The sequence below is a fragment of the Heterodontus francisci genome, chromosome 4, assembly GCF_036365525.1.
Source record: "Heterodontus francisci isolate sHetFra1 chromosome 4, sHetFra1.hap1, whole genome shotgun sequence".
Classification (NCBI taxonomy): Eukaryota; Metazoa; Chordata; class Chondrichthyes; order Heterodontiformes; family Heterodontidae; genus Heterodontus; species Heterodontus francisci.
In genome coordinates, this window is record NC_090374.1 from 81890729 (window position 1) to 81918707 (window position 27979).

The 27979-nt window shown below is 44.1% G+C and overlaps 1 protein-coding gene and 1 long non-coding RNA gene across 10 annotated transcripts in view; one reads left to right on the forward strand and one right to left on the reverse strand.

The window, feature by feature from the left end:
* The window catches only part of pam (peptidylglycine alpha-amidating monooxygenase), a 322861-nt gene extending 320780 nt beyond the window's left edge, over positions 1-2081 (forward strand). For 7 of the 9 annotated variants that reach the window (XM_068029768.1, XM_068029766.1, XM_068029773.1 and 4 more), the window contains 2 exons: positions 730-792; positions 1141-2081. In XM_068029768.1, the coding sequence (XP_067885869.1) occupies positions 730-792; positions 1141-1325 (248 nt within the window). In that variant the 3' untranslated portion in view covers positions 1326-2081. The remainder of the gene's footprint in view (positions 1-729; positions 793-1140) is intronic. The other 2 variants (XM_068029771.1, XM_068029775.1) reach the window with 1 other exon arrangement.
* LOC137369113 (uncharacterized) overlaps positions 1-27979 on the reverse strand; it is a 56706-nt gene that overhangs the window by 13897 nt on the left and 14830 nt on the right. The window lies entirely within an intron of this gene.

Below are 27979 nucleotides of genomic sequence, written 5' to 3' on the forward strand. Positions count from 1 at the left end.
TACTTTAGTCAATAAACTGTAATACACGTGTTTGTTGTACACAAAATGCATCAAGTTTATACGCAGTTTTAATGGTATGGCAATATAGACATTGAAGAGACTGAGTGTCACAATGGCCTATCCCCTTTTGGACTTGAGTTCAGATACAGCTGAGACTGATGAGATGAAAGTCTTCCCTGTCTGGAATGACCCCAGGTTAAATCTTATTTCAGTTTCTAGGGCCAATTGTTCATAAATTCAGCAGTGTCTCTCAAAATGGCTGGTGTGGAACATTGAAAATCTTACACAGATCCAGTACAGGATTTTGTTTAAAGATTGAGACATGGGACTGAAGAACATTTTCTGAACAGAGTAAAAGGAGCTTCACTCTACATCTAAACATAGTGAAGTTGACCAGGGACTATTTTGTAACATTTTCAGGTGGGAGAAGGCCTTTGGTCCATCTATCCACAGTAATTGCCTTGGTACATTGTTGGTAACCTTGAATCCCATTTATTGACCAGAATCCTGATTCCTTGAAACTCATTAAGGTTTCTTGTTCCACCACCCATGCTGGTAATCTGTTCCACAGACTTCCCATCCTTTAAATAAAAAAAAAAGTTCCTCCTGAATTTTATGGGTTTTTTGTGGGGCTTAATTTGTGAGCTGTTATTTTAATTAGTATATTTTTGGAGGATTTATTTGTTTCCCAGAAACTGCAGTCTGACGCGCATTATTTTGTCTTTATAGAGGATCCTGACAGCAAATTGGAGTCAATACAATCATCAGGAGGAATCTTGGGGAGGCTTAGGGGTAAGGCAATTGTAAAATGAAGGCAGAATCATTTCCACAATTATTGCTGTCTCCAACATGCACAGGTCCCAGAATGTAATGGTAATGTCGCAGCAGCATTGCTGATTTTTGATCAGCAAGAATGGATTTGTTAGATTGACCAGTAAATGTCCAAACTCCGCGGCTTAATTAAGACATGCATCGTGAAAATTTGGTGGTAATGTCTTTTTTGACATGAAATGATTGCTGCCAAAAGATTACGCACCTGAGGCAATGATCTAAACAATGATGGACAATAGACAGTGAATCTAAAAAATTTTCTTATGCTTTGCATAGTCTGAGGAAATCAAAATATTTTATTTTTGACAGGAAAAAGCAGCCGAGGACTAAACTTGGGGAATTTCTTTGCAAGCCACAGGGGTTACAGTCGAAAAGGTTTTGACAGATTGAGTACAGAAGGAAGTGATCAAGAGAAAGATGATGAGGAAGGCACTGATTCGGAAACAGAAGAGTATTCTGCACCACCACTTGCACCCACCACCTCGTCCTCTTGAAATATGCTGATTCCAATTTGCTCTGATAATGATGACAATATATTGAGTTCACATTTTGTTTCCCTAAAACAGATGTATTCAGGATGTGTATTTAATAGTAATTGTACTAATCTGTTTGGCTATACAACATGTATGTTTTTATTTATTTGTGGAGAGTTTCGTATCATGCTTTTGCTACCATATCTAAACAATCAACTAGGTTTTATTCTCTGAACCAGGTATTGTCTGAATACTGAAGCAAAATCTACTGCTTTGGGCCATAATGAATATTCTTTAATTGTTACTGCCTTACTTTGCTGGAGCTATAAACCTGTGTTGGTGAATCAAGTCACTTTTCTCTGCTTGAGCTGTAGCATTTGGCTACTGTCCTGTCAGGCACTTTAGTTTGATATTTCCAGTGTGCAACTAAGATTGTGCCTTTTCTATCAAGCATCCTCAGTCTACTGTAGTCCAATTATGCTACAAAAGGGAAGCAAGGCTGTAACTTTTTGTCTTAGTTTCTGTCTATAACTGTCCTGTTTACTGAAGAGAAAATTGTATATACAGAGAAAGGGATTCTGTATTTACAGCAAAAATCATTTTTGATGTATTCAAAGTAAATGTCAACTAAAATTCCAGGAATGGGGGCAGGAGGGCAAATTGTTATATTGTCAGAACACTATTTTCGGTCACTGAATGTAATTTGTGTAATAAAGTGTTCGCGAGCATTACTCATTTTATAAAGCCTTCCTTCATGTGGGTGTCTCACATTTTCAAGGTTGGAACTGTTTTATTTTTGTTCATTCACAGGATGTGGGCATCATTGGCAAGGCTGGAATTTATTGCCCATCCCTAATTGCCCTTAAATTAGTAATATTTTTAAGTAATAGTAAATAATAAATAAGAGTAATAAAATAGTAGTGAGCTGCCTTGAATGCAACTGAGTGGCTTGCTAGGCCATTTCAGAGGGCACTTAAGAGTCAGCCACATTGCTGTGGATCTGAAGTCACGTATAGATCAGACCGGGTAAGGACAGCAGATTTCCATCCTGGAGAACATGAGTGAACCAGATGGGTTTTTACAACAATCTGGTTGTTTCATGGTTACTATTACTGATGCCAACTTTTTATTCCAGGTTTTTGCAATTAATTGAATTTAAATTCACCAACTTAAACTTGGGTCTCTGGATTCCTGAACACAGCCAGGACCAATGTCCACATGGGGCAGTTTTCTAGTGCTCTTGGGGAGGGTTTAAACTAACTTGGTAGGGAGTATGGGAACAGGATGTAGCATTAGGAAGGATAAACAAGGTACATAAAGGATTAGGAGAGGCAGCTAGCACTAGGGTAAAAAAAAAGTCAGGTATTAGGTGGGGTCAGACTAAGAGAATGAAGTACGCTCTAAACTAGGTATACAGTGCATGTACATAAATGCACAAAGTGTAATAAGTAAGATTGGTGAGCTGCAGACACAAATAACCACATGGGAATATGATGTGCCGTAATGGAGACCTGGATCACAAAAGGGCAGGACTGGGTACTAAATATTAGTACCTATTAGGCTGGTTGTACTTAAAAATGTATAGATCAACAAGACAGGATGGAATGCATCCAAGGATGTTGAGAGAAGTAAGGGTGAAAATTGCAGAAGTACTAGCCATAATCTTCAAATCCTCAGATACAGGGGCAGTGCAAGAGGGCTGGAGAATTGCAAATGTTGCACTCTTGTTCAAAAAACGCTGTAAGGATAAACCCAGCAAATACAGGGCAATCAGTTTAACCTCTCACGGGAAAGCTTTTAGAGATGATAATCCAGGACAAAATTAACAGTCACTTGGACAAGTGTGGATTATTTAGGGATAGCCAGCACGAATTTGTTAAATACAAATCTCAATTAACTTGATTGAGTATTTTGATGAGGATTATGCAGATGATGTGGTGTATATGGACTTCCAAAATGTCTTTGATAAAGTGCCACATAAGCTTTCCAGCAAAGTTGAAGCTAATGGAATAAAAGAGAAAGTGGCAGCATAGATACAAAGTTGGCTAAGTGACAGGAAACAGAGTAGTGGTGAATGGTACTACTTCGGACTGCAGCAAGGTATACAGTCGGGTCCCCTGGGATCGGTACTAGGACCACTGCTTTTCTTGATCTATATTAATGACCCAGACTTGGGTGTGCAGGGCACAATTTCAATATTTGCAAATGACACAACTTGGAAGCATTATGAATTGTGAGGAAGATAATGATGAGACTTCAAAAGGACATAGGCTGGTGGAATGGGCTGACGCGTGGCCAATGAAATTTAATGCAGAGAAATATGAAGTGCTATATTTTGGCAAGAACAACGAGAAGAGGCAATGTGAAATAAAGGGTACAATTCTAAAGGGAGTGCAGGAACAGAGACATGGGAGTATATGTGCACAAATCATTGAACATGGAAAGGCAAGTTGAGGAAAGTGGTTAAAAAGGCAAAGGGATCCTGAATTTTATAAATAAAGGCAAAGAGTCAAAAGCAAGGAAGTTTAGATTAACCTTTATAAAACTCTGGTTCAGCCTCAACTGGAGAATCCAATTCTGGGCTCCACACTTTATAAAGGATGTGAAGGCTTTAAAGAGGGTGCAGTAAAGATTTATGAGAATGGTTCTAGGGATGAGGGACTTCAGTTATGTGGATAAATTGGAGAAGCTGGGGTGGTTCTCTTTGGAGAAGGTTGAAAGGAGATCTGGTAGAAGTGCTCAAAATCATGGGTCTAGACAGAGTAGATACAGAGAAATTGTTTTCATTGCCAGAATGGGACACTGTTTTAAGGTGATTGGTAAAAGATCCAGTGGTGACAGAAGGAAAATCTACTTTATGCTGTAGGTGGCTAGGATCTGGACTGCACTGTGAGTGTGGAGGCAGATCCAATAGGGACTTTCAAAAGGGAATTTGCAGATCTACAGGGAAAGGCCTGGTGAGTGGGACTAGTTGAATTGCTCTGGCAGAGATCCAGCATGGACATGATAGGCTGAATGGTCACTTTCTGTGCTGTAACCATTCTATGACTAGTCCAGCAACATAACCACTATGCTACCAAAGCTACTCTGCATTGTCATTTTTGTGTGCAGTTAAAGGTGAACTGCAAGTTTTCAATACCTTTTTACTTGATCTGCTGAAGGAATATATTTGGAGTACAAATTAGTAATCATACAAAGTTCTTAAAATCTGCACAAGACAAACTTACAATGCATTAAAATTTAGAGTTGTCTTAAGTTTATAGATTACACTGAATTGCAAATGATTGCTACAGTTTTTCGTCTGAGAAACATGGGATTCTAATTCCAATGGTGCAAAAGAGCCTTTGGAAAGGAGGAAGATTGGAATTTCCACCTACCTATAGGTATTGGTACTGACCCTGATGTGAATTACAGGGTCAGCCAAATTATATGGCCAGAGGTGTGCAGGCTTTGTAAGTGAAGAACTTGCATTTGTATAGTCCTTTCACAATTTCAGGATGCTCCAAAGTACTTTACAGCCAATGGAGCATTTTTGAAGTGCAGTCACTATTGTAATGTCGGAAACATGGTAGCCAATTTGCACACAACAGCTTCCCACAAACAGCAAAAATAAATTTTGTTAGTGATGCTGTTAGTGAGATAAATGGGAGAACTCCCCTGCTCTTCCAGTAGCACTGTGGGCTCCTTTATATCCACCCGAGTGGGAAGACAGGGCCTTGTTTTAATGTCTGAACTGAAGGACAGTACCTCTTATAGTGTTGCGCGTTCTCAGTACTGCTTCAAAGTGTCGGCCTAGATTACGTACTCCAGTCTCTAAAGTGGGGCTTGAACCCACAACCTGCAGACTCAGGCAAGAGTGCTACCACTGAGCCACAACAATAAAGCTTGCAATGACTCTGGTATTAAGAGGGGGAGAGATGTGTAGGGGCTGGAAAACACCTGGGTGAGAGCGATATGGTGCACTATAAAGATATAAAACTTGCTGCTTAATAGGGCAACAGCACTGGAGGAAGCAGGCAATCTTGGTGACAAGGAATGCAGCCAGATTAAAGAACTGCATGGAAAACTTTATGGAGCTGGGACTGTAATAGAGATATGGAGCAAGAAGAATGATTTGTTTGGTGTCAGGGCACTGAGATCTGTCAAGAATATGGTGCATTTTTTAAATAGTTAATTGTGGCAATGAGTGCCACCTCCTTGACTTTCAGGGCTCGTATGGTGCAGGAAGAAGTTTAACAATCTCAGCAGAGCAGTCAAGGTGAGCTACCTTATCCTTTTGTGCAGTCTTTTTTTTCATTCATGGGATGTAGGCGTCACTGGCCAGGCCAGCATTTATTGCCCATCCTTAATTGCCCTTGAGGAGGTGGTGGTGAGCTGCCTTCTTGAACCGCTGCAGTCCATTTGGGGTAGGTATACCCACAGTGCTGTTAGGAATGGAGTTCCAGGATTTTGACCCAGGGACAGTGAAGGAACGGTGATATAGTTCCAAGTCAGGATGGTGTGTGATTTGGAGGGGAACTTGCAGGTGGTGGTGTTCCCATGCATTTGCTGCCTTTGTCCTTCTAGTTGGTAGAGGTCGTGGGTTTGGAAGGTGCTGTCTAAGGAGCCTTGGTGCATTGCTGCAGTGCATCTTGTAGATGGTACACACTGCTGCCACTGTGCGTCGGTGGTGGAGGAAGTGAATGTTTGTAGATGGGGTGCCAATCAAGTGGGCTGCTTTGTCCTGGATGGTGTTGAGCTTCTTGAGTGTTGTTGGAGCTGCACCCATCCAGGCAAGTGGAGAGTATTCCATCACACTCCTGACTTGTGCCTTGTAGATGGTGGACAGGCTTTGGGGAGTCAGGAGATGAGTTACTCGCCTCAGGATTCCTAGCCTCTGACCTGCTCTTGTAGCCACGGTATTTATATGGCTACTCCAGTTTCTTGTCCATGGTAGCCCCCAGGATGTTGATAGTGGGGGATTCAGCGATGGTAATGCCGTTGAATGTCAAGGGGAGATGGTTAGATTCTCTCTTGTTGGAGATGGTCATTGCCTGGCACTTGTGTGGCGCGAATGTTACCTGCCACCTATCAGCCCAAGCCTGGATATTGTCCAGGTCTTGCTGCATTTCTACATGGACTGCTTCAGTATCTGAGGATTCACGAATGGTGCTGAACATTATGCAATCATCAGCGAACATCCCCACTTCTGACCTTATGATTGAAGGAAGGTCATTGATGAAGCAGCTGAAGATGGTTGGGCCTAGGACACTACCCTGAGGAACTCTTGCAGTGATGTCCTGGAGCTCAGATGATTGACGTCCAACAACCACAACCATCTTCCTTTGCACTAGGTATGACTCCAGCCAGCGGAGGGTTTTCCCCCTGATTCCCATTGACCTCAGTTTTGCTAGGGCTCCTTGATGCCATACTCGGTCAAATGCTGCCTTGATGTCAAGGGCAGTCACTCTCACCTCACCTCTGGATTTCAGCTCTTTTGTCCATGTTTGAACCAAGGCTGGAATGAGGTCAGGAGCTGAGTGGCCCTGTCGGAACCCAAACTGAGCGTCACTGAGCAGGTTATTGCTAAGCAAGTGCCGCTTGATGGCACTGTTGATGACACCTTCCATCACTTTACTGATGATTGAGAGTAGGCTGATGAGGCGGTAATTGGCCGGGTTGGACTTGTTCTGCTTTTTGTGTACAGGACATAACTGGCCAATTTTCCACATTGCAGGGTAGATGCCAGTGTTGTAGCTGTACTGGAACAGCTTGGCTAGGGGCTTGGCAAGTTCTGGAGCACAGGTCTTCAGTACTATTGCCAGAATATTGTCAGGGCCCATAGCTTTTGCAGTATCCAGTGCCTTCAGTCATTTCTTGATATGTGGAGTGAATCGAATTGGCTGATGTCTGGCATCTGTGATGTTGGGGACTTCAGGAGGAGGCTGAGATGGATCATCAACTCGGCACTTCTGGCTGAAGATTGTTGCAAATGCTTCAGCCTTATTTTCGCACTGATGTTGATTGAGGATGGGGATATTTGTGGAGCCACCTCCTCCAGTTAGTTGTTTAATTGTCCACCAACATTCACGGCTGGATGTGGCAGGACTGCAGAGCTTAGATTTGATCCGTTGGTTATGGGATCGCTTAGCTCTGTCTATCCCATGCTGCGTACGCACTTTGGCATGCAAGTAGTCTTGGGTTGTAGCTTCACCAGGTTGACATCTCATTTTGAGGTATGCCTGGTGCTGCTCCTGGCATGCCCTCCTGCACTCTTCATTGAACCAGGGTTGATCTCCTGGTTTGATGGGAATGGTAGAGTGGGGGATATGCCAGGCTTTGAGGTTACAGATTGTGTTTGAGTACAATTCTGCTGCTGCTGATGGCCCACAGCACCTCATGGATGCCCAGGTTTGCGTCACTAGATCTGGTCGAAATCTATCCCATTTAGCACGGTGATAGTGCCACACAACACAATGGACAGTATCCTCAATGTGAAGGCGGGATTTTTGTGTACAGGACATAACTGGCCAATTTTCCACATTGCATCAATGTGGATCGTCTCCACAAGGACTATGCGGTGGTCACTCCTACTAATACTGTCATGGACAGAAGCATCTGCGGCAGACAGATTGGTGAGGACTAGGTCAAGTATGTTTTTCCCTCGTGTTGGTTCCCCCACCACCTGCCACCGACCCAGTCTAGCAGCTATGTCCTTCAGGACACGGCCAGCTCGGTCAGTAGTGGTGCGACTGAGCAACTCTTGGTGATGGACATTGAAGTCCCCCACCCAGAGTACATTTTGTGCCCTTGCCACCCTCAGTGCTTCCTCTAAGTGGTGTTCAACATGGTGGAGTACTGAGTCATCAGCTGAGGGAGGGCGGTAGGTGGTAATCAGTAGGAGGTTACCTTGCCCCTGTTTGACCTGATGCCATGAGATTTCATGGGGTCCAGAGTCGATGTTGAGGACTCCCAGGGCAACTCCCTCCCTACTGTATACCACTGTGCCACCACATCTGGTGGGTCTGTCCTGCTGGTGGGACAGGACATACCCGGGGATGGTGATGGCAGTGTCTGGGACATTATCTGTAAGGTATGATTCCATGAGTATGACTATGTCAGGCTGTTGCTTGACTAGTCTGTGGGACAGCTCTCCCAACTTTGGCACAAGCCCCCAGATGTTAGAAAGGAGGACTTTGCAGGGTCGACAGGGCTGGGTTTGCCATTGTCGTTTCCGTTGCCTAGGTCGATGCTGGGTGGTCCGTCCAGTTTCATTCCTTTTTATTGACTTCGTGGCGGTTAGGTACAACTGAGTGGCTTGCTAGGCCATTTCACAGGGCATGTAAGAGTTAACCACATTGCTGTGGGTCTGGAGTCACATGGCCAGACCAGGTAAGGACAGCAGATTTCCTTCCCAAAAGGACATTAGTGAACCAGATGGGTTTTTACAACAATTGACAATGGTTTCATGGCCATCATTAGACTAGCTTTTTAATTCCAGATTTTTTTATTCATTAAATTCAAATTCCATCTTCTGCTGTGGTGGGATTCGAACCCATGTCCCCAGACAAATACCCTGGGTCTCTGGGTTACTAGTCCAGTGATAATACCACTACGCCACCGTCTACCCATGATTACATATGTGGCACTGCTTCATTAATTACTCTCATGATGCAGGAGGAATCAGAAGTGAAAGTGGCATCTGACTGGGGAGTGAAAACTGCAGCGGTCAGCTGCTAGCTCGTGAACATGCGGACTCAGTTCTCTTGTATTCTACTGTAAATGGAAGGATACTGATGAGCATCACATTCCTATGAAGACACAGGACCATTTCAAAGAACCCAAAAGACAGGGGTCAAGGTGAAGCCCAAAGCAAACTGCATAGCTAATCATGTGACCTTTGTATCCAGCCACATCACATGTCCTGAGCGTAAAATCACTACAATCCCAAGAGGCTCAAAACCATAGCACAGTTGAGCACCATTGGCTCTCAGGTATTGCTTTCACACAGCACCAAGATATGTTTAAAACAGCTTTATACAAAGCCTGCCGTGTTCCCTTCAAGGGGTTGGGGAGGGCAATTGGCAATGGGTGGGAAGGTTTTTATGGAGCTAGGAGGAGTATTAAAACTACTCCTGTACCTACAAAATTCAACAGCACCACACTTTTGTTCCTGTTTTTTGGAGCAGCTTGCAGTGGTCTCTTTAAGGACTCTGGGGCTCCTTTATGTCCAGCACATGAAATACATACTCTGCTCGCTGGTGCTTCAGAGTTCTGTCGGGGTCCTAAGAATAGCTTAAGAGCTCAAATGAAGTATTTTAAAATGGCTTCCATCGGTTTCAACACAGGCTTCTGTGATGAATGAGCAGTTATCTTAATTTTCAACTGCCTACTGCCACATTTTTCAGTGTGAGTGGGGCATTGGGCAGATGAAAATAACCTCCTTTAATTTCTGAAGAGTAAGAAGAAGCTAGGAACATTGGAAGATCAGACAGATTTCAGGGTCCAACTACAAAAATTGCTAAGACAGTGCACAGGTACAAAAATAATTAAAAAGGCAAATGGAATGTTGGCCTTTATATCAAGAGGGTTGGAATACAAAGGAGTGAAAGTTATGCTACAGTTACATCGAGCTCTGGTGAGACTGTCTGTAATACTGCATTTGGTTCTGGGCACGACGCCACAGCAGGTGGCCTTGGAGCAGGTGTAGCGCAAATTCACCAGAAAGGGTTAAATTATGAGAATAAATTGCATTGATGAGGCTTGTATTCCCTTGAATGTAGATGAAGGGAAGATCGAATTCATGTTTAAGATAATTAAAGTATTGCTGAAAGTAGAGACATGTTGTCATAGGAAACAGGAGCAGGAGTGGGTCATTCGGCCCATCGAGCCTGCTCCGCCATTCAAACAGATCATGGCTGATCATCTACCTCTAAGCCATTTTTCCCCACTATCCCCATATCCCTTGATGTCAATAGTATTCAGAAATCTATCGATTTCTGTCTTGAACATGCTCAATAATTGAGCTTCCACTACCCTCTGGGGTACAGAATTCCACAGATTTACCTCCCTTTGAAAAATAAATTCCTCCTCATCTCAGTCTTAAATGGCTTGTCCCTTATTCTGACAGTGTATCCCCTTGTAGACTCATAAACCAGAGAAAACATCATGTCCACATCTATCTTGTCACACCCTGTAAGAATTTTGTAAGTTTCAATGATATTGCCTGTCATTCTTTGAAACTCTAGAGAATACAGGCCCAGTTTCTGCAATCTCTCTTCATAAGACAAAGCCGCCATCCTAGGGACTAGTCCGGTGAACCTCCGTTGCACTCCCTCTATGACAAGTATATCCTTCCTTAGATAAGGAGACCAAAATTGTACACAATACCCCAGGTGCAGTCTCATCAAAGCTTTATACAATTGAAGCAAGACATCTTTACTCCTGTACTCCAATCCCCTTGCCATGAAGGCCAACATACCATTTGTCTTAATTGCTTGCTGTACGTGCATACTAGCTTTTAGTGACTCATGAACAAGGACACCCAGGTCACTTTGGACATCAACACTTCCCTGTGAGCCCTACTGACAATCCTAAATTGAAACAAAGAGTAGTTTTTAATGGATGTTTTTCGGGCTGGAGGAAGGTTTGTAGTGAAGTTCCCCAGTGATCAGTGTTGGGATCCTTGCTTTTCCTGATGTATATTAATGACCTAGACCTTGGTGTACAGGGCACAGTTTCAAAGTTTGCAGATGATACGAAACTTGGAAGCATTGTGAACTGTGAGGAGGATAGTGTAGAACTTCAAAATGACATAGACAAGATGGTGGAATAGGCAGACAGGTGGCAGATGAAGTTCAATGCAGAGAAATGTGAAGTGATTCATTTTGGTAGGAAGAACGTGGAGAAACAATATAAAACAAAAGGAACAATTCTAAAGGGGGTGCAGGAGCAGAGGGACCTAGGTGAATATGTGCATAAGTCATTGAAGGTGGCAGGACAGGTTGAGAGAGCAGTTAATAAAGCATACAGTATCCTGGGCTTTATTAATAGGGGCATAGAGTACAAGAGCAAGGAAGTTATGTTGAACTTGTATAAGACACTAGTTCGTCCTCAGCTGGAGTATTGTGGGCATCGCACTTGAGAAAAGACGTGAGGGCATTAGAGAGTACAGAAGAGATTCACGAGAATGGTTCCAGTAAGGAGGAATTTCAGTCATGAAGATAGATTGGAGAAGTTAGGACTGTTTTCCTTGGAGAAGAGAATGCTGAGATGATTTGATAGAGATATTCAATATCATGAGGGGACTGGAGAGTGTAGATAGAGAGACACTGTTCCCACTCATGAAAGGATCGAGAATGAGAAGGCATAGATTTAAAGTATTTGGTAAGAGAAGCAGAAGTGACATGAACAAAAACTTTTTCACACAGCGAGTGGTTCAGGTCTGGAATGCGCTTCCTGAGAATGTGGTGGAAGCAGGTTCAATTGAAGCATTCAAAAGGGAATTAGACAGTTATATGAAAAGGAAACAGTGGAAGGGACATGTTATTTGATACGATCTGCCAGTCTTTGGGATGTATGGCCTATATACCTAGCATCACACTGGCATTGAAATTCATATATCACATTACTCATTTGTGTGAAAGGCAGGACGTCTTTTTGGCTTGACGGCAGCAGCCTGTTAGTGGCGAACACCACATATGTTGCTACTGCACAGTAGCAGTGTGAAACAGCTAGCTTTACCTGTTGCTCAAATTTTTGAGATACATTACCCTTCCAGGGTAATTTGAGGTAGACTGGGCACTTTTCATATATTAATGCACAAGGCCCTGTTCTTTGCAGACAAAGAACATGTACATACATTGTAATAAAAGCAAAATACTGCGGATGCTGGAAATCTGAAACAAAAACAAGAAATGCTGGATTCACTCAGCAGGTCTGGCAGCATCTGTGGAAAGAGAAGCAGAGTTAACGTTTCGGGTCAGTGACCCTTCTTCGGAACTGACAAATATTAGAAAAGTCACAGATTATAAACAAGTGAGGTGGGGGTTGGGCAAGAGATAACAAAGGAGAAGGTGCAGATTGGACCAGGCCACATAGCTGACCAAAAGGTCACGGAGCAAAGGCAAACAATATGTTAATGGTGTGTTGAAAGACAAAGCATTAGTACAGATTAGGTGTGAATATACTGAATATTGAACATCAGCAAGTGCAAACCTGAAGAAAAACAACCTGAAAAAAACAGTGGGTAAGCAAACTGAACAAACTAAGATGAAATGAAATAAATGCAAAAAAAGATTGTAAAAAATGTAAAAAGGAATGCAAAAAAAAAAGGAAGAAAAAATAACTAAAAATGACTAAAAATGAAAGTAAAGTGGGGGGCTGTCATGCTCTGAAATTATTGAACTCAATGTTCAGTCCGGCAGGCTGTAGTGTGCCTAATCGGTAGATGAGATGCTGTTCCTCGAGCTTGCGTTGATGTTCACTGGAACACTGCAGCAATCCCAGGACAGAGATGTGAGCATGAGAGCAGGGGGGAGTGTTGAAATGGCAAGCAACCGGAAGCTCAGGGTCCTGCTTGCGGACTGAGCGGAGATGTTCCGCAAAGCGGTCACCCAGTCTGCGCTTGGTCTCCCCAATGTAGAGGAGACCACACTGTGAGCAGCGAATACAGTATACTACATTGAAAGAAGTACAAGTAAATCGCTGCTTCGCCTGAAAGGAGTGTTTGGGGCCTGGGATAGTGAGGAGAGAGGAGGTAAATGGGCAGGTATTACACCTCCTGCAATTGCAAGGGAAGGTGCCCTGGGACGGGGACGAGGTGGTGGGGGTAATGGAGGAGTGGACCAGGGTGTCGCGGAGGGAACGATCCCTTCAGAATGCTGACAGGGGAAGGGAGGGGAAGATGCGACTGGTAGTGGCATCACGCTGGAGGTGGCGAAAATGGCGGAGGATGATCCTTTGGATATGGAGGCTGGTGGGATGAAAAGTGAGGACAAGGGGAACCCTGTCACGGTTCTGGGAGGGAGGGGAAGGGGTGAGGGTAGAGGTGCGGTGAATGGGTCGGACACGGTTGAGGGCCCTGTCAACCACAGTGGGGGGAAATCCTCGGTTGAGGAAAAAGGAGGTCATATCAGAAGCACCGTCATGGAAGGTAGCATCATCAGAGCAGATGCGTCGGAGACGGAGAAACTGGGAGAATGGAATGGAGTCCTTACAGGAGGTAGGGTGTGAAGAAGTGCAGTCGAGGTAGCTGTGGGAGTCAGTGGGCTTATAATGGATGTTGGTAGACAACCTATCCCCAGAGATGGAGACAGAGAAGTCGAGGAAGGGAAGGGAAGTGTCAGAGATGGACCATGTAAAGGTGAGAGAAGGGTGGAAATTGGAAGCAAAGTTGATAAAGTTTTCTAGTTCGGGGCGGGAGCAGGAAACGGCACCGATACAGTCATCAATGTACCGGAAAAAGAGTTGGGGGAGGGGGCCTGAGTAGGACTGGAACAAAGAATGCTCGACATATCCCACAAAAAGACAGGCATAACTAGGACCCATGCGGGTACCCATTGCGACACCTTTTACTTGAAGGAAATGCATGGAGTTGAAGGAGAAGTTTGACATTGTGCCTGTTTCAGCTGAACAAAATAAGTGACAGCCATTCACTGGTTCATTCCTCAGGGCAATGCCTTGACCAATCAGAGTTAAGCTGCCTGGTTTAAATTTCAAACAAAGCTTGGCAGTTAATTGTCAGTCACTGTAAACTGGTGCATTCTCTATGGCAACACCTCTACCAATCAGAGTTCACTTGCCAACCAATCAGCACTGTCTTCTCATGCAGTATAAGTTGTTGTTTTCCCTTACATTGGTTATTCATGCAGATTGTCCTGATGAGTGCAAGCTGAAAAGCTTCAACAACATGTCTCTATTTTCAGCAATCTTCAAATTCTGTACGACTATACTTAAAGTATTTGATAGATTAACGAGAAACTACTTCCTCTGGGGGAGGCATAACCTTATAATTAGAACCAGGTTGTTTAGGGGTGATGTTAGGGTGATGGTCACACAAAGAATAGTGGAAATCTGGAACTCTTTTCCTCCCGCCCCATACCCTCTACCACCCAAGAAAAAAAGCTGTAGAGGCTAGGTCAAAGGTCAATTGAAAATTTCAAAGCATATTGATAGATTTTTGTTCGGCAGGGTATTAAGGGCTATAGAACCAAGGCAGGTAGAGTTAAGAAACAGATTAGTCATGATCTAAATAAATGCTGGCACAGACTGGGGCTGGGGGTTGGAAGTGAATAGCCCACTCATGTTCCTATGACATTTGCAAGACATATTGTTAACCCTTAGGAGTTCAAGAAAAGACATCTTTAATTTTTAAGAATACATTAGTATGAAATGAAATGGTCCCGATGCTTCTAAATATCGCCATCTCCTGGATATGTCCATTGTAGCAGGTAGTACAAGAATTACTTGATATCTGAGTCGTATTCTCTTAACGGCAGATTTTGTACTGATAAATATTCAAAATGTTTATTGATAACATTCATAGTTTTTTGGAGCAGAAGAATCAATTACATCCATATATATTTGAGCTTAATGTGGAATTTGTTGTAACCTGCTTAACATTGTTTTTTGAAACTTGATCTCTTTGGGGAGCTGACTAAAAAAAAGCAAAATTTTAAACGCTTGGCAAAAATGTCAAGTTCAATTCCAGGCTTGGAGAGAGGCGATTCTGCATGTTCATGAAAAGCAGGTCCTGCAGCTGAGCGTACACAGTGTGCACAATTTTCTGGGATGCATCAGTAACATTAAGCTGACCAAATTATAGTATGTTTTTTTTCCTTAGTCCCCGCTAAAATCTATTTATAGTTCAAGAAAAACCACGGGAAAAATTTCAAAAACTTCATTCAGGTATTTTTTTATTGAGTGTGAGTGCATTTTAAAACAGTATCTGTAAGTCCACATCTTCTTCTCTTCTTCTTCTTTGGCCTCCTTATCTCGAGAGACAATGGATAAGCGCCTGGAGGTTGTCAGTGGTTTGTGAAGCAGCGCCTGGAGTGGCTATAAAGGCCAATTCTGGAGTGACAGGCTCTTCCACAGGTGCTGCAGAAAAATTTGTTTGTCGGGGCTGTTACACAGTTGGGTCTCCCCTTGTGCCTCTGTCTTTTTTCCTGCCAACTACTAAGTCTCTTCGACTCGCCAAACTTTAGCCCCGTCTTTATGGCTGCCCGCCAGCTCTGGCGAACGCTGGCAACTGACTCCCACGACTTGTGATCAATGTCACAGGATTTCATGTCGCGTTTGCAGACCTCTTTAAAGCGGAGACATGGACGGCCGGTGGGTCTGATACCAGTGGCGAGCTCGCTGTACAATGTGTCTTTGGGGATCCTGCCATCTTCCATGCGGCTCACATGGCCAAGCCATCTCAAGCGCCGCTGACTCAGTAGTGTGTATAAGCTGGGGATGTTGGCCGCCTCGAGGACTTCTGTGTTGGAGATACGGTGCTGCCACCTGATGCCAAGTATTCTCCGGAGGCAGCGAAGATGGAATGAATTGAGACGTCGCTCTTGGCTGACATACGATGTCCAGGCCTCGCTGCCATAGAGCAAGGTACTGAGGACACAGGCCTGATACACACAGACTTTTGTGTTCCGTGTCAGTGCGTCATTTTCCCACACTCTCTTGGCCAGTCTGGACATAGCAGTGGAAGCCTTTCCCATGCGCTTGTTGATTTCTGCATCTAGAGACAGGTTACTGGTGATAGTTGAGCCTAGGTAGGTGAACTCTTGAACCACTTCCAGAGTGTCGACGCCAATATTGATGGATGGAGCATTTCTGACGTCCTGCCCCATGATGTTCGTTTTCTTGAGGCTGATGGTTAGGCCAAATTCATTGTAGGCAGCCGCAAACCTGTCGATGAGACTCTGCAGGCACTCTTCAGTGTGAGATGTTAAAGCAGCATCGTCAGCAAAGAGGAGTTCCCTGATGAGGACTTTCCGTACTTTGGACTTCGCTCCCAGACAGGCAAGGTTGAACAACCTGCCCCCTGATCTTGTGTGGAGGAAAATTCCTTCTTCTGAGGACTTGAACGCATGTGAAAGCAGCAGGGAGAAGAAAATCCCAAAAAGTGTGGGTGCGAGAACAAGCCCTGTTTCACGCCACTCAGGATAGGAAGGGGCTCTGATGAGGAGCCACCATGTTGAATTGTGCCTTTCATATTGTCATGGAAATGAGGTGATGATACTTAGTAGCTTTGGTGGGCATCCAATCTTTTATAGTCGTCTGAAGAGACCACGTCTGCTGACGAGGTCAAAGGCTTTGGTGAGATCAATGAAAGCAATGTAGAGGGGCATCTGTTGTTCACGGCATTTCTCCTGTATCTGACGAAGGGAGAACAGCATGTCAGTGGTCGATCTCTCTGCACGAAAGCCACACTGTGCCTCAGGGTAGACGCGCTCGGCCAGCTTCTGGAGCCTGTTCAGCACGACTCGAGCAAAGACTTTCCCCACTATGCTGAGCAGGGAGATTCTACGGTAGTTGTTGCAGTCACCGCTGTCACCTTTGTTTTTATAGAGGGTGATGATGTTGGCGTCGCGCATGTCCTGGGGTACTGCTCCCTCATCCCAGCACAGGCATAGCAGTCCATGTAGTGCTGAGAGTATAGCAGGCTTGGCACTCTTGATTATTTCAGGGGTAATGCTGTCCTTACCAGGGGCTTTTCCGCTGTCTAGAGAATCAATGGAATCACTGAGTTCCGATTTGGTTGGCTGTATGTCCAGCTCATCCATGACTGGTAGAGGCTGGGCTGCATTGAGGGCAGTCTCAGTGACAACATTCTCCCTGGAGTACAGTTCTAGGTAGTGCTCAACCCAGCAGTCCATTTGTTTGCATTGGTCAGTGATTATGTCCCCTGATTTAGATTTGAGGGGGGCGATCTTCTTGATGGTTGGCCCAAGAGCTCTCTTAATGCCACCATACATTCCTCTGATGTTTCCGGTGGCTGAGGCCAGCTGAATATGACTGCATAGGTGTTGCCAGTAGTCGTTTGCGCAGCGCCTGGCTGTTCTTTGTGCAGTGCTTCTGGCTGCTTTAAGTGCTGCGGATGTTAAATCGCTGGGGGCTTTCTTGTAGTTCAACAGTGCAATGCGCTTAGCGGCTATGACAGGTTCCAGCTCTTCATTATGAGATTGAAACCAGTCAGCATTTCTCTTCGCACTTTTGCCGTAGGTGGTCAAAACTGACTCATAGATGGCGTCTCTGATGTGGGCCCACTTGGTCTCAGCATCCCCTGTGGGAGTGTTTTGAAGGGCTGTTACAAGTGAATTTAGAAATTTTTGTAACAGCTGTGGGTGAGAAATTCTGCTCGTGTTGATGTGCAGGTGGCCCTTCTGCTTGGAATGATGCAACTTCTTTGGTCTGAGTCTAACCTTGCTGCACACCAGGGAGTGGTCGGTGTCGCAGTCACAAAGTAACAAATACCACCTTACTACCCTGCCTCAACTGTGAGCAGTCTGGGGACCACAATTTAGGAAGGATATACTTGCCTTGGATGGCGTGCTGCATAGATTTACCAGAATACCAGGACTCCAAATCATGCTCCAGCTATACAAAGCACTGGTTCGACCACACCTGGAATATTGTGAGCAGTTCTCGGCACCACACCCTAGGAAGGATATATTGGCCTTGGAGGGAGTGCAGCATACATTTACCAGAATGATGCCTGGACTCCAAGGGTTAAATTACGAGGAGAGATTACACAAACTAGTGTTGTGTTCCCTAGAATTTAGATGATTAAGAGGTGATTTGATTAAAGATTTCAAGATATTTAGGAAACAGATAGGGTAGACAGAAACTATATCCGCTGGCTGGGAAGTCGAGGACTAGTGGGCATAGTCTAAAAATTAGAGACAGACATTTCAGGAGTGAAATTAGGAAATACTTCTATGCATAAAGGGTGGTACAAGTTTGGAACTCTCTTGTGCAAATGTTATTGATGCTAAATCAATTGTTAATATTAAATCTGAGATTGATAGATTTTAACTAAAGGTATTAAAGGATCTGAGGCAGTATGGAGTTAGGTCACAGATTATCATGATTTCACTGAATGGTGGAACAAACTCAATGATCTAAATGGCCTACTTCTTGGTCACTGGTTCATCTGCTAAAATCCTCATCCATGCCTTTCATTACATCTAGACTTGACTATTTACAAGGATGCCAAAACTGGAACATTTTAGCTATGAGTAAAGATTGGATAGGGTAGTGTTATTTCCTTTGAAACAGAGAAAGCTGAGGGGATATTTATTTGAGCTGTATAAAATTGAGGGCCCTAAACAGAATGGATAGGAAGGGCCTATTTCCATTACCAGATAGGACAATAGTCCGGAACCACAGATTTTAAATAATTGATTGAAGGAATACAGGGGATTTGAGGAGAATTATTTTTCACCCAGAGGGTGCTGGAGTCTGGAACTCACTGTTTGAAAGGGTGGTAGAGGCAGAAATCCTTATTGCATTTAAAATGTATTTTAATATGCACTTAAGTGCTGTAACCTATAAGACTACAGACCAAGAGCTGGAAAGTGCAATGAGGCTGAATACCTCTTTTTTGGCCAGCCCAGACATGGTGGGCCAAATTGCCTCTTCCTGGGCCATTAATATCTATAATTTTATTCCTGGCTGACCTCCCATTATCTACCCTCCATAAACTTCAGCTCATCCAAAATTCTGCTGCAATTCGCAGCAAGTTCTGTTTACCCATGACCCCTATGTTTGCTGATTTACATTGGCTTCAAGTTGAGCAGTACCTCCATTTTAAAAATTGCAGTTGTTTTCAGATTCTTCTTTAGACTCGACTTCTCCCTATCTGTGTAGCCTCCTCCAGCCCTAATGCATCCCCAATTTTAATTGCTCCACCATTGGCAGTGTGCCTTCAGCTACTGGGGCCTGAAGCTCTATAAGCCCCTCCTTTCAGCCTCTTTCCTTCCTAAAAACCTGTTAGATCAAGCTGTTTGTCATCCGCCCTAATCTCGTTACGTGTCTTGGTATCAAATTTTGTTTGATAACGCTCCTGTGAAACGCTTTAAATGTTTTGCTCTGCGAAAGGAGCTATAGAAATGCAGGTTGTTGTTGTCTCACTGTGTGATAGAGGCAGAGGGAAAAAAAACTCATGACAGACGACCAGTTGGACTATTGTTGTAGCTTTAGGTGAGTGTTTGGGCCAGGCAGCACCTTTCGAGGGTAGTCGGATTCCTAACCCTTTCGGGTTGTCTGGGATATCCCGGAATGAGGATTCTCTCGGGCACTGTTGCTGCCTAGCCGGAAGTACTTTGCATTTTGCACTTTGTGCTTTGCACTTGTCTACTTTGATCTCTCGTGGGTCAGAGACTAGATCTGAGCTATAGCTAGGGAAGTTACAGTAATAATTCAGTCTATCGATTCCCTGCCTCTGATTTAATGGGATCGTTCTTTAATTCGATGGCTCAATGGAGATTATTGCTGCCCAGAATGCACTGCGCGCAAGAATACGCCTTATTCCTTTTAGGGAAAAAAACGACATACCCATTCTCCATTACAGCGAGTATGTACTGACAACTTGACAAAATAACCAACAACCGGTATTTACTAAAGTGCAACATTACGCTGGTAGTCTGCCATGGTGGATCATGTATACTTAACAATTAGCACAGACTTCACAGTTTTCCTGAACCCTCTTCTGATGCTACCATGAATGATTTTGTTGTGAGAGGAAGCTGAGAGACAACCCCCCCCCACCACATTTTTTGAAAGTGCAGTTCTATCGAAATTCAATTTACTGGGATCTTTTGCACTTTTAGATATCAAGATGTTAACCTTGTCAGTATTGTTTTAATAATAACTAATATAAAATGCCAACTTCAGTTTCTGCTGAATGAATTTTTCTGGACTGTAGGATTTCTTCAGCCTTACCAACAGAAATCTGGCCATAATAATATAAATCTGGCCACTCAGGACTCACCTACAATATCACTCATATTGCATTTAAGTGATTTGATGGTCACGTACTTTTTATAGTAATAGCCAAGAATGTTAAAATATGTTGACATTGCTTTCATATTGCACAATTCATATTACACTTATTAACTGAGAACACTGTCTCTGATTTCAAAAAATAATTTTATTACCGGGGCAAGATACCAAGTATTTACTCTGGTGTGTTTTGAAATCAGTAGTGAAGATTAATTTTACTAATTGTCTGCATCACCTACTTGTTTATGTTGCATTAAAAACTGTGGGGCAATAATCCAGTAAGATTTGCAAACTGAAAACAAAGGTCACATAATCAAATGCCACATAGCTGGATGTCACATGATGGGCGGCGCAGTGGTTAGCACCGCAGCCTCACAACTCCAGCGACCCGGGTTCAATTCTGGGTACTGCCTGTGTGGAGTTTGCAAGTTCTCCCTGTGTCTGCGTGGGTTTTCTCCGGGTGCTCCGGTTTCCTCCCACAAGCCAAAAGACTTGCAGGTTGGTAGGTAAATTGGCCATTATAAATTGCCCCTAGTATAGGTAGGTGGTAGGGAAATATAGGGACAGGTGGGGATGTGGTAGGAATATGGGATTAGTGTAGGATTAGTATAATTGGGTGGTTGATGGTCGGCACAGACTCGGTGGGCCGAAGGGCCTGTTTCAGTGCTGTATCTCTAAACTAAACTAAACATGATCGGACCTCCAGGAATACGTCAAACCAGAATTGGCAACCCAAGTGGTCAGGCAGGCCAAATGGCAGCTAGGACAGTCAAGTAAACAAGCAGGACAATAAATATCTAGACATGCAGGGTGGTATAGAACAAGTGGATGAGAAATGGTCATGACCCATTTCTGACGAGCCTGGAGCCATCCTACTCCTAGCCTTGACCTGTTTCCCCACTGCTCCTAAACTATCCTGATACTAGCATGCTCTGTGCTAGTTTATTATGTTTATCTCCTCTTATATTTGTTTGCTATAATTACAACTACAGTTATCAAATGCATTACAACAGTAGAAGACAGTAAAGAAAATAGCTTTCAGTCTGAGAACGAGGTGCAAGAGAAGGTGGAAACATATCAGGCTTTTGTCTCATTATCTTAACAGTCAGCAACCTTGATTGCAAGGTGGTAAGAAAGAATAGCATAGGTGAGTGAAACAATGAGTGGTAGTTGTGTATTAGCACTAGTGGATTGGCTTATCTTAGCTCTTCTTGAGGTAACTGAACCTCTTCTAGAATTGTGTGATAGTTCTTGGGATGGTGGAGGTTTGTTGACTGCTTCCAGCATCTCCCTCCATATGGCCTGAACCATCTTCTTATGGGGCTTTGATGAAAGGTCACCGACCTGAAATGTTAACTTTGTTGCTTTCTTCACAGATGACAGATGCTGCCTGACCTGCTGAGTACTTCCAGCATTCTCCTCTAAGAACATCCCCAGTTTCTCCAATCTATCCATGTAACTTGAAGTCCCATTCTCATAAATTTTTACTGCACCTTCTCGAAAGCCTTCACATCCTTCCTAAAGTGCCCAGAATTGGGCATAATACTCCTGTTGAAATTGAAGTAGTGTTTGATAAAGGCTCATCATAGCTTCCTTGCATTTGTACTCTATGCCTCTATTTATAAAGCCCAGGATCCCATATGCCTTTTTTTAAAACTACTTTCGCAATCTGCATAACGATTTCAGCACATATACCCCCAGGTCTCTGTTCCTGCACCCTCTTTAGAACTATACCCTTCAGTTCATATTGCCTCTCCTCATTATTCTAAAATGTATAATTTTGCACTTCTCTGCATTAAATTAGATCTGCTATGTGTCTGCCCATTCCACCAGCCTGTCAATGCCCTCTTGAAGTCTATCACTATCCTCCTGACAGTTCACCATATTTCCAAATTTTGTGTCATCTGCAATTTTGAAATTGTGTTCTGTACTCCCAAGTCTACGTCATTAATCTTTATCAAGAAAAGCAGTGGTCCTAGTACTGACCCCTGGGGAACCCCACTGTATATCATCCTACAATTCACCACTACTCTCTGTTTCCTTCCACTCAGTCAACTTCTTGCCAGTGCTACCAGCAACTGGTGGCCAGTCAGTGTAACCTCGATGATGGAAAAGTTTTTAGAAACAGCCATCCGGGAAAAAATTTAGTCATTTGGACAAGTGTGGATTCAGTAAGGAAAGCTAGCATGGATTTGTTAAAGGTAAATTATGTTTAACCAACCTGATTGAGTTTTTTGATGCAGTTACAGAGGGTTGTTGAGGGTAATGCGGTTATTGATGTAGTGCATATGGACTTCCAACAGGCGCTTATAAAGTGCAACATAATGGACTTATCAGCAAAGTTGAAGCCCATGGAATAAAAGGGACAGTGGCCCTACCAGAGTTATCCAGACACCTATAAGACTTAAGCATGCTCATACTTTGCTCCATCACACTTGTAGTGGTATGGGACTTGTTATATTTTTTGTTCCACTCTTTCTGGGGAAGCCTACTGGGCGAATGAGCTATAACTGTAAGGGAGAGCTTTGAGCTTTGATCACTTATCAACCATCCTGAAAGATGTCTCTGAATCATGAGGGCTGGTATGATGTATTGTCGCAGGCCAAAAGCAGCTTGACAGTTTCTTTGATATCTGGCATTGACATGCAGGATATGGTAATTGGCATTGTATACTAGAGGCACATCAATTGAATGAAAGCGTTTCTGTTCATAAACTTGAGTGAATTGACATATGGGGCTTCGAGAGTTGCAATGTGTTCTGTTGTTGCATTCCTTGCACTTGTGGGAACCTTACTAGTTGTAGAATTGGACAGCTCTCACTCCCTGTCTGCTTTAATTTGGAGTCATTTATGGCACAGGAGGCCATCTGGCCCATTATGCTGGCTCTCCATGGAGCTATCCTGTCAGTCCCAATCCTCCAATCAATCCCCGTAGCTCTGCAAGTCTATTTCCTTCAAGTGGCCATCCAACTTCCTCTTGAAGTCATTGATTGTCTCCGCATCCACGACCCTTGTGGGCAGCGAGTTCCAGGTCATTATCACCCACTGCGTAAAAAAAGTTCTTCCTCACATTCCCCCTACATCTTTTGCCCAAAACATTCGACCTGTGTCCCCTAGTCCTTGTACCATTAGTTAATGGAACAGTTTATCCCTTGTCTAACTTATCTAAGCCTGTCATAAACTTGTACACCTCTATGAAATCTCCCCTCAATCTCCTTTGTTCTAAGAACAACACCAGTGTTTCCAACCTAATCTTGTAACTAAAATCCTCCATTCCTGGAACCATTCTGGTAAGTCCCCTCTGCACCCTCTCAAGGACACTCACATCCTTCCTCAAGTGTGGTGACCAGAATTAATACAGGTTCTCCATCTCCTCCTCCATCTGGGCTGATTGACCCAACTATTTCTATCTATCCTTCAACTCAGTGCCTGTGCAATATAACACAGCGGTGATTTGGGAATCAAGTGTTTACACTGTATCACCATATGTTGGGTAGCACAGTGCACATGGATCACATTACACTGTATCACAATCTGTTGAGTATCACAGTGTACGTGGCTCCATTACACTGTGTCATCATATGTTGGGTAGCACAGTGTACATGGATCACATTACACTGTCCCCATATGTTGGATTGCACAATGCCACGATATTGCTCAGAACATTACAAAGGTAGCTAATGGCCTAATCCATAGAATGCAGTATTTTGGAACAGGATGCTCAGATCCATGTAACAATCAGCGAGTGAGCTGCATATAATGTAAGTGTTCTGAGGTTAGACAGCACCCTGATTAAATACCACATCTAACACAATCACCTTCTTCCCCAGTGAAAAATTTACACATTTATTGGAGTGTGCCAAGATTTTAAACGAATTGTTTCCAAAGATCTTAGGATTTCAGAGTGCTGCCAAGAACACATTTAAAATAAAATCAAACAACATTTTATAAAAATTATCTGGCTCCTTGCTCCTCACTGACAATTTGCTATCTGCTGCTCACCTACTCTCTGCATTCAAGGCTTCAGCTGGTGCTTCCCACTGCCCAGCTGAGTCTCCACCTAGACTTAGCCTGCTCCACTGCCATCTCCTCCCCTCCAAGCCCTGACCAAGCCTGTTCCATGCTGTAACAGTGGAAGTTGAGGGCTCACAGACAGTGGTTAAAGTCATTGGCTGGTGTAGTCCTAATGTACACAAGCCAGAAGGTCACAATTTAATTTGGTCTTTTTGAGGCAGCTCATCTCAGCCCAGTAGCAGTAAGAGCAGCTCTATCACAGTGCACAGAACAGAGGAATAGGAGTAGGCCATTCAGCCCTTGAGCCCACTCAACTGGATTGTGGCTGATCTGCATCCCAACTCCCATCTATCTGCTATTGCTCCATATTCCTCAATACTCTCACTCCACAATCATACATCAATCTCAGTCGTGAAAACCCAAATTGACCCCCAGCATGCACAGCCTCCCAAGGGAGTGTGTGCACTCCTGACTCTCCCACCAAAGCAAACAGCCTAAATTTGGAAGAATATGAATTGTGCAGCCCTGCTGAATACAGCATCTTTGACTTTCTTGATGCAATGATGAGCCTCTGCCTAAGTAATGTGGCATAAGTAACCTGATGCTGCCTGGAAGGATACAGACACAAAGAAATTCAAAGTGATGGTGACCCTGACTGATTCATACAATGCTTTCTTGATGGAAATGAGCTGCAGGTCTTCAAGCAGCCATTGATATGTTTCTGCAATAGCCTTCAGGGATGTGCACAACTTCTGAGACACTGACATTCAGAAAAGCTTAAGACAAACCTGCTGTTCAAGTCTAAGTACACCCTAGTAAGTTAGTATCTGTGAAGGAAGGACAGACTTATGGTGTATCACTTTAAGAGTCTACAATTTAACCTTTATAATTGCCTCCTCCTTCTTCTTAGCATAAGAATAAAGGACTGGGGAAAAAAGAGACATGCTGTCGAAGCTTTTCATCTTGCACTCATCAGGGCAGATGCAAGAATGCCAAATTTCAAAGGGAGCAACAATTTATGCTGCATGAGAAAAGGGTGCTGATTGGTTCGCAAGTCAACTCTGATTGATCCAGGCATTGCCACGGAGAATGCACAAGGGAACTATTGTCCCACACTCTTTAGTTTAATTCAAAAAAGGTGCAATGCCTAGACATGTTCCTTTTGCCCGCAGAGGACAGGTTCCTGCGTATGAACAGCTGTAGCTTCTAGCAAGCGTAAGTTAGCCAAATTGTGAGCCCGACTGATAATCTTAAATTGGTTGTTAGTGTAATTAGAACATAAGAACTAGGAGCAGCAGTAGGCAATTCAGTCCCTCGAGCCTGCTCTGCCATTCAGTAAAAGCATGGCTGATCTCATCTTGGCCTCAACTCCACTTTAATCAGTAAGTGCTGTCCAATTGCAGAATCACATCTAACATTAGATATTGTGTTCTCAGTATTGCAAGTACAAGCTGGTTGATTACAGTCAGTGCTCTGCCTATCGTGAACAGTCAAAGGGACGTGCTGTTTGATATAATCCGCCAGTCATTGGGACGTATGGCCTACGTACCAGGCATCACACCGGCAATGGAATTTATATACCACATTACTCATTTGTGTGGTACACAGGGCGGCACAGTGGCGCAGTGGTTAGCACCGCAGCCTCACAGCTCCAGCGACCCGGGTTCAATTCTGGGTACTGCCTGCGTGGAGTTTGCAAGTTCTCCCTGTGTCTGCGTGGGTTTCCTCCGGGTGCTCCGGTTTCCTCCCACAAGCCAAAAGACTTGCAGGTTAATAGGTAAATTGGCCATTATAAATTGCTCCTAGTATAGGTAGGTGGTAGGGAAATATAGGGACAGGTGGGGATGTGGTCGGAATATGGGATTAGTGTAGGATTAGTATAAAATGGGTGGTTGATGGTCGGCACGGACTCGGTGGACTGAAGGGCCTGTTTCAGTGCTGTATCTCTAATCTTTTTAACTTGACGGCAGCATCCTGTTAGTGGGAAATACCAGTTGTATTGCTGCTACATAGTAGCAATGTGAAACGGCTAGCTCCACCTATTGCTCAAAATTTTGAGATACTTTATCCTTCCAAAGTAATTTGAGGTAGACTGGGCACTTTTCAGGTCTGCAATTGGTGGCCTTAGGCCCATTTGTATGCATGCATGATGTACAACAAGCAATGATCTGATCGGGGTAGCCATTACCCCGCAGACAAGCAGATGGATTTTACAGCAGCCCCATCCCCCCCCCGACGTCAAGGATCTTGGCGGGAGAGTGCCGGAAAATGCCTCCAGGAGAGGCCCGCCATGGGCCTCTATGCCGGGAAGGGATTAAAATTTACATACGCAAATTTATTTTAATTAATTAATTAATGACTTACCTGCTCCCGCCGTCTGTGATACTGGTGCCAGTGGCTGGCACCCCTGTGCCTTTGGATACCCATCCAGGGATCTGATGCGAGACACTGGTGGGGAGGGGGGAGCAGGTAAGTATTTCAGTGCACTGGGGGGAGCAGGGTCAAACTCATGCAATTGGTGTAGGGGATGGTGGGAAGAGGTAAAGTGCATATTTGATGAACTGTGATGGGAGTGGGGTAAAGTCCAGTACTCAAGGTATTTTTTGTGAGGGGGGAGTGGGCAAGGAATGAATTGTATGCTTCTTGGGGGTTGGGAGGGGGCTAGAAATATTTTTTTCCCAATAAATTTTAACTCATTATCTCATTAAAATTTTCGATTAGATGGAAGGGCTCGAAGCCTTTTAAAAATGGTGTTGGCACCTGCGCAGTAGCACCTGACAGCATTGCCGGGGACGGACCGCCTGTCCCCTCCACGACATCCGGGTGGGGGGGGGAGCTGTCCGCCCCGGCCATTTAAATGAGCAACTGTGTTTAATTAATTTTAGCCCAAGATAAAAGCTTGATGACCATGGGTAAAACAGCAAACAAGTGAAGAAACTTTAAAACAAGTATATGAAAAGAGGGGCTACATATCTTAGAAGGCTGAGAAAAGCTCCATAGAACGGAGGCATGGCTGAAAAGCAAGCGATTGGGTAAGTCATTGTGCCGACGATTGTGAAATCCAGGTTAAAAAAAACCTTGAAGAGATCTTCAAGAAACTGGAATCCACGTTGCTTAAAGATAACAGAAAGAAATTCATGAAGCAGTGCTGGAGGAGGTTTTTTTATATTCATTCATGGAATGTGGGCATCGCTGGCCAGGCCAGCATTTATTGCACATCCCTAATTGCCCTTGAGAAGGTGGTGGTGAGCTGCCTTCTTGAACTGCTGAAGTCCATGTGGGCTAGGTAAACCCACAGTGCTGTTAGGAAGGGAGTTCCAGTATCTTAACCCAGTGACAGTCAAGGAATAACGATATAGTTCCAAGTCAGGATGGTGTTTGACTTGGAGGGGAACTTGCAGGTGGTGATGTTCCCATGCATTTGCTGCCCTTGGCCTTCTAGTTGGTAGAGGTCGCGGGTGCGGAAGGTGCTGTCTAAGGAGCCTTGGTGCGTTGCTGCAGTGCATCTTGGAGATGGTACACACTGCTGCCACTGTGCGTCGGTGGTGAACGGAGTGAATATTTGTCGATGGGGTGCCAATCAAGCGGGCTGCTTTGTCCTGGATGGTGTCGAGCTACTTGAGTGTTGTTGGAGCTGCACCCATCCAGGCAAGTGGACAGTATTCCATCACACTCCTG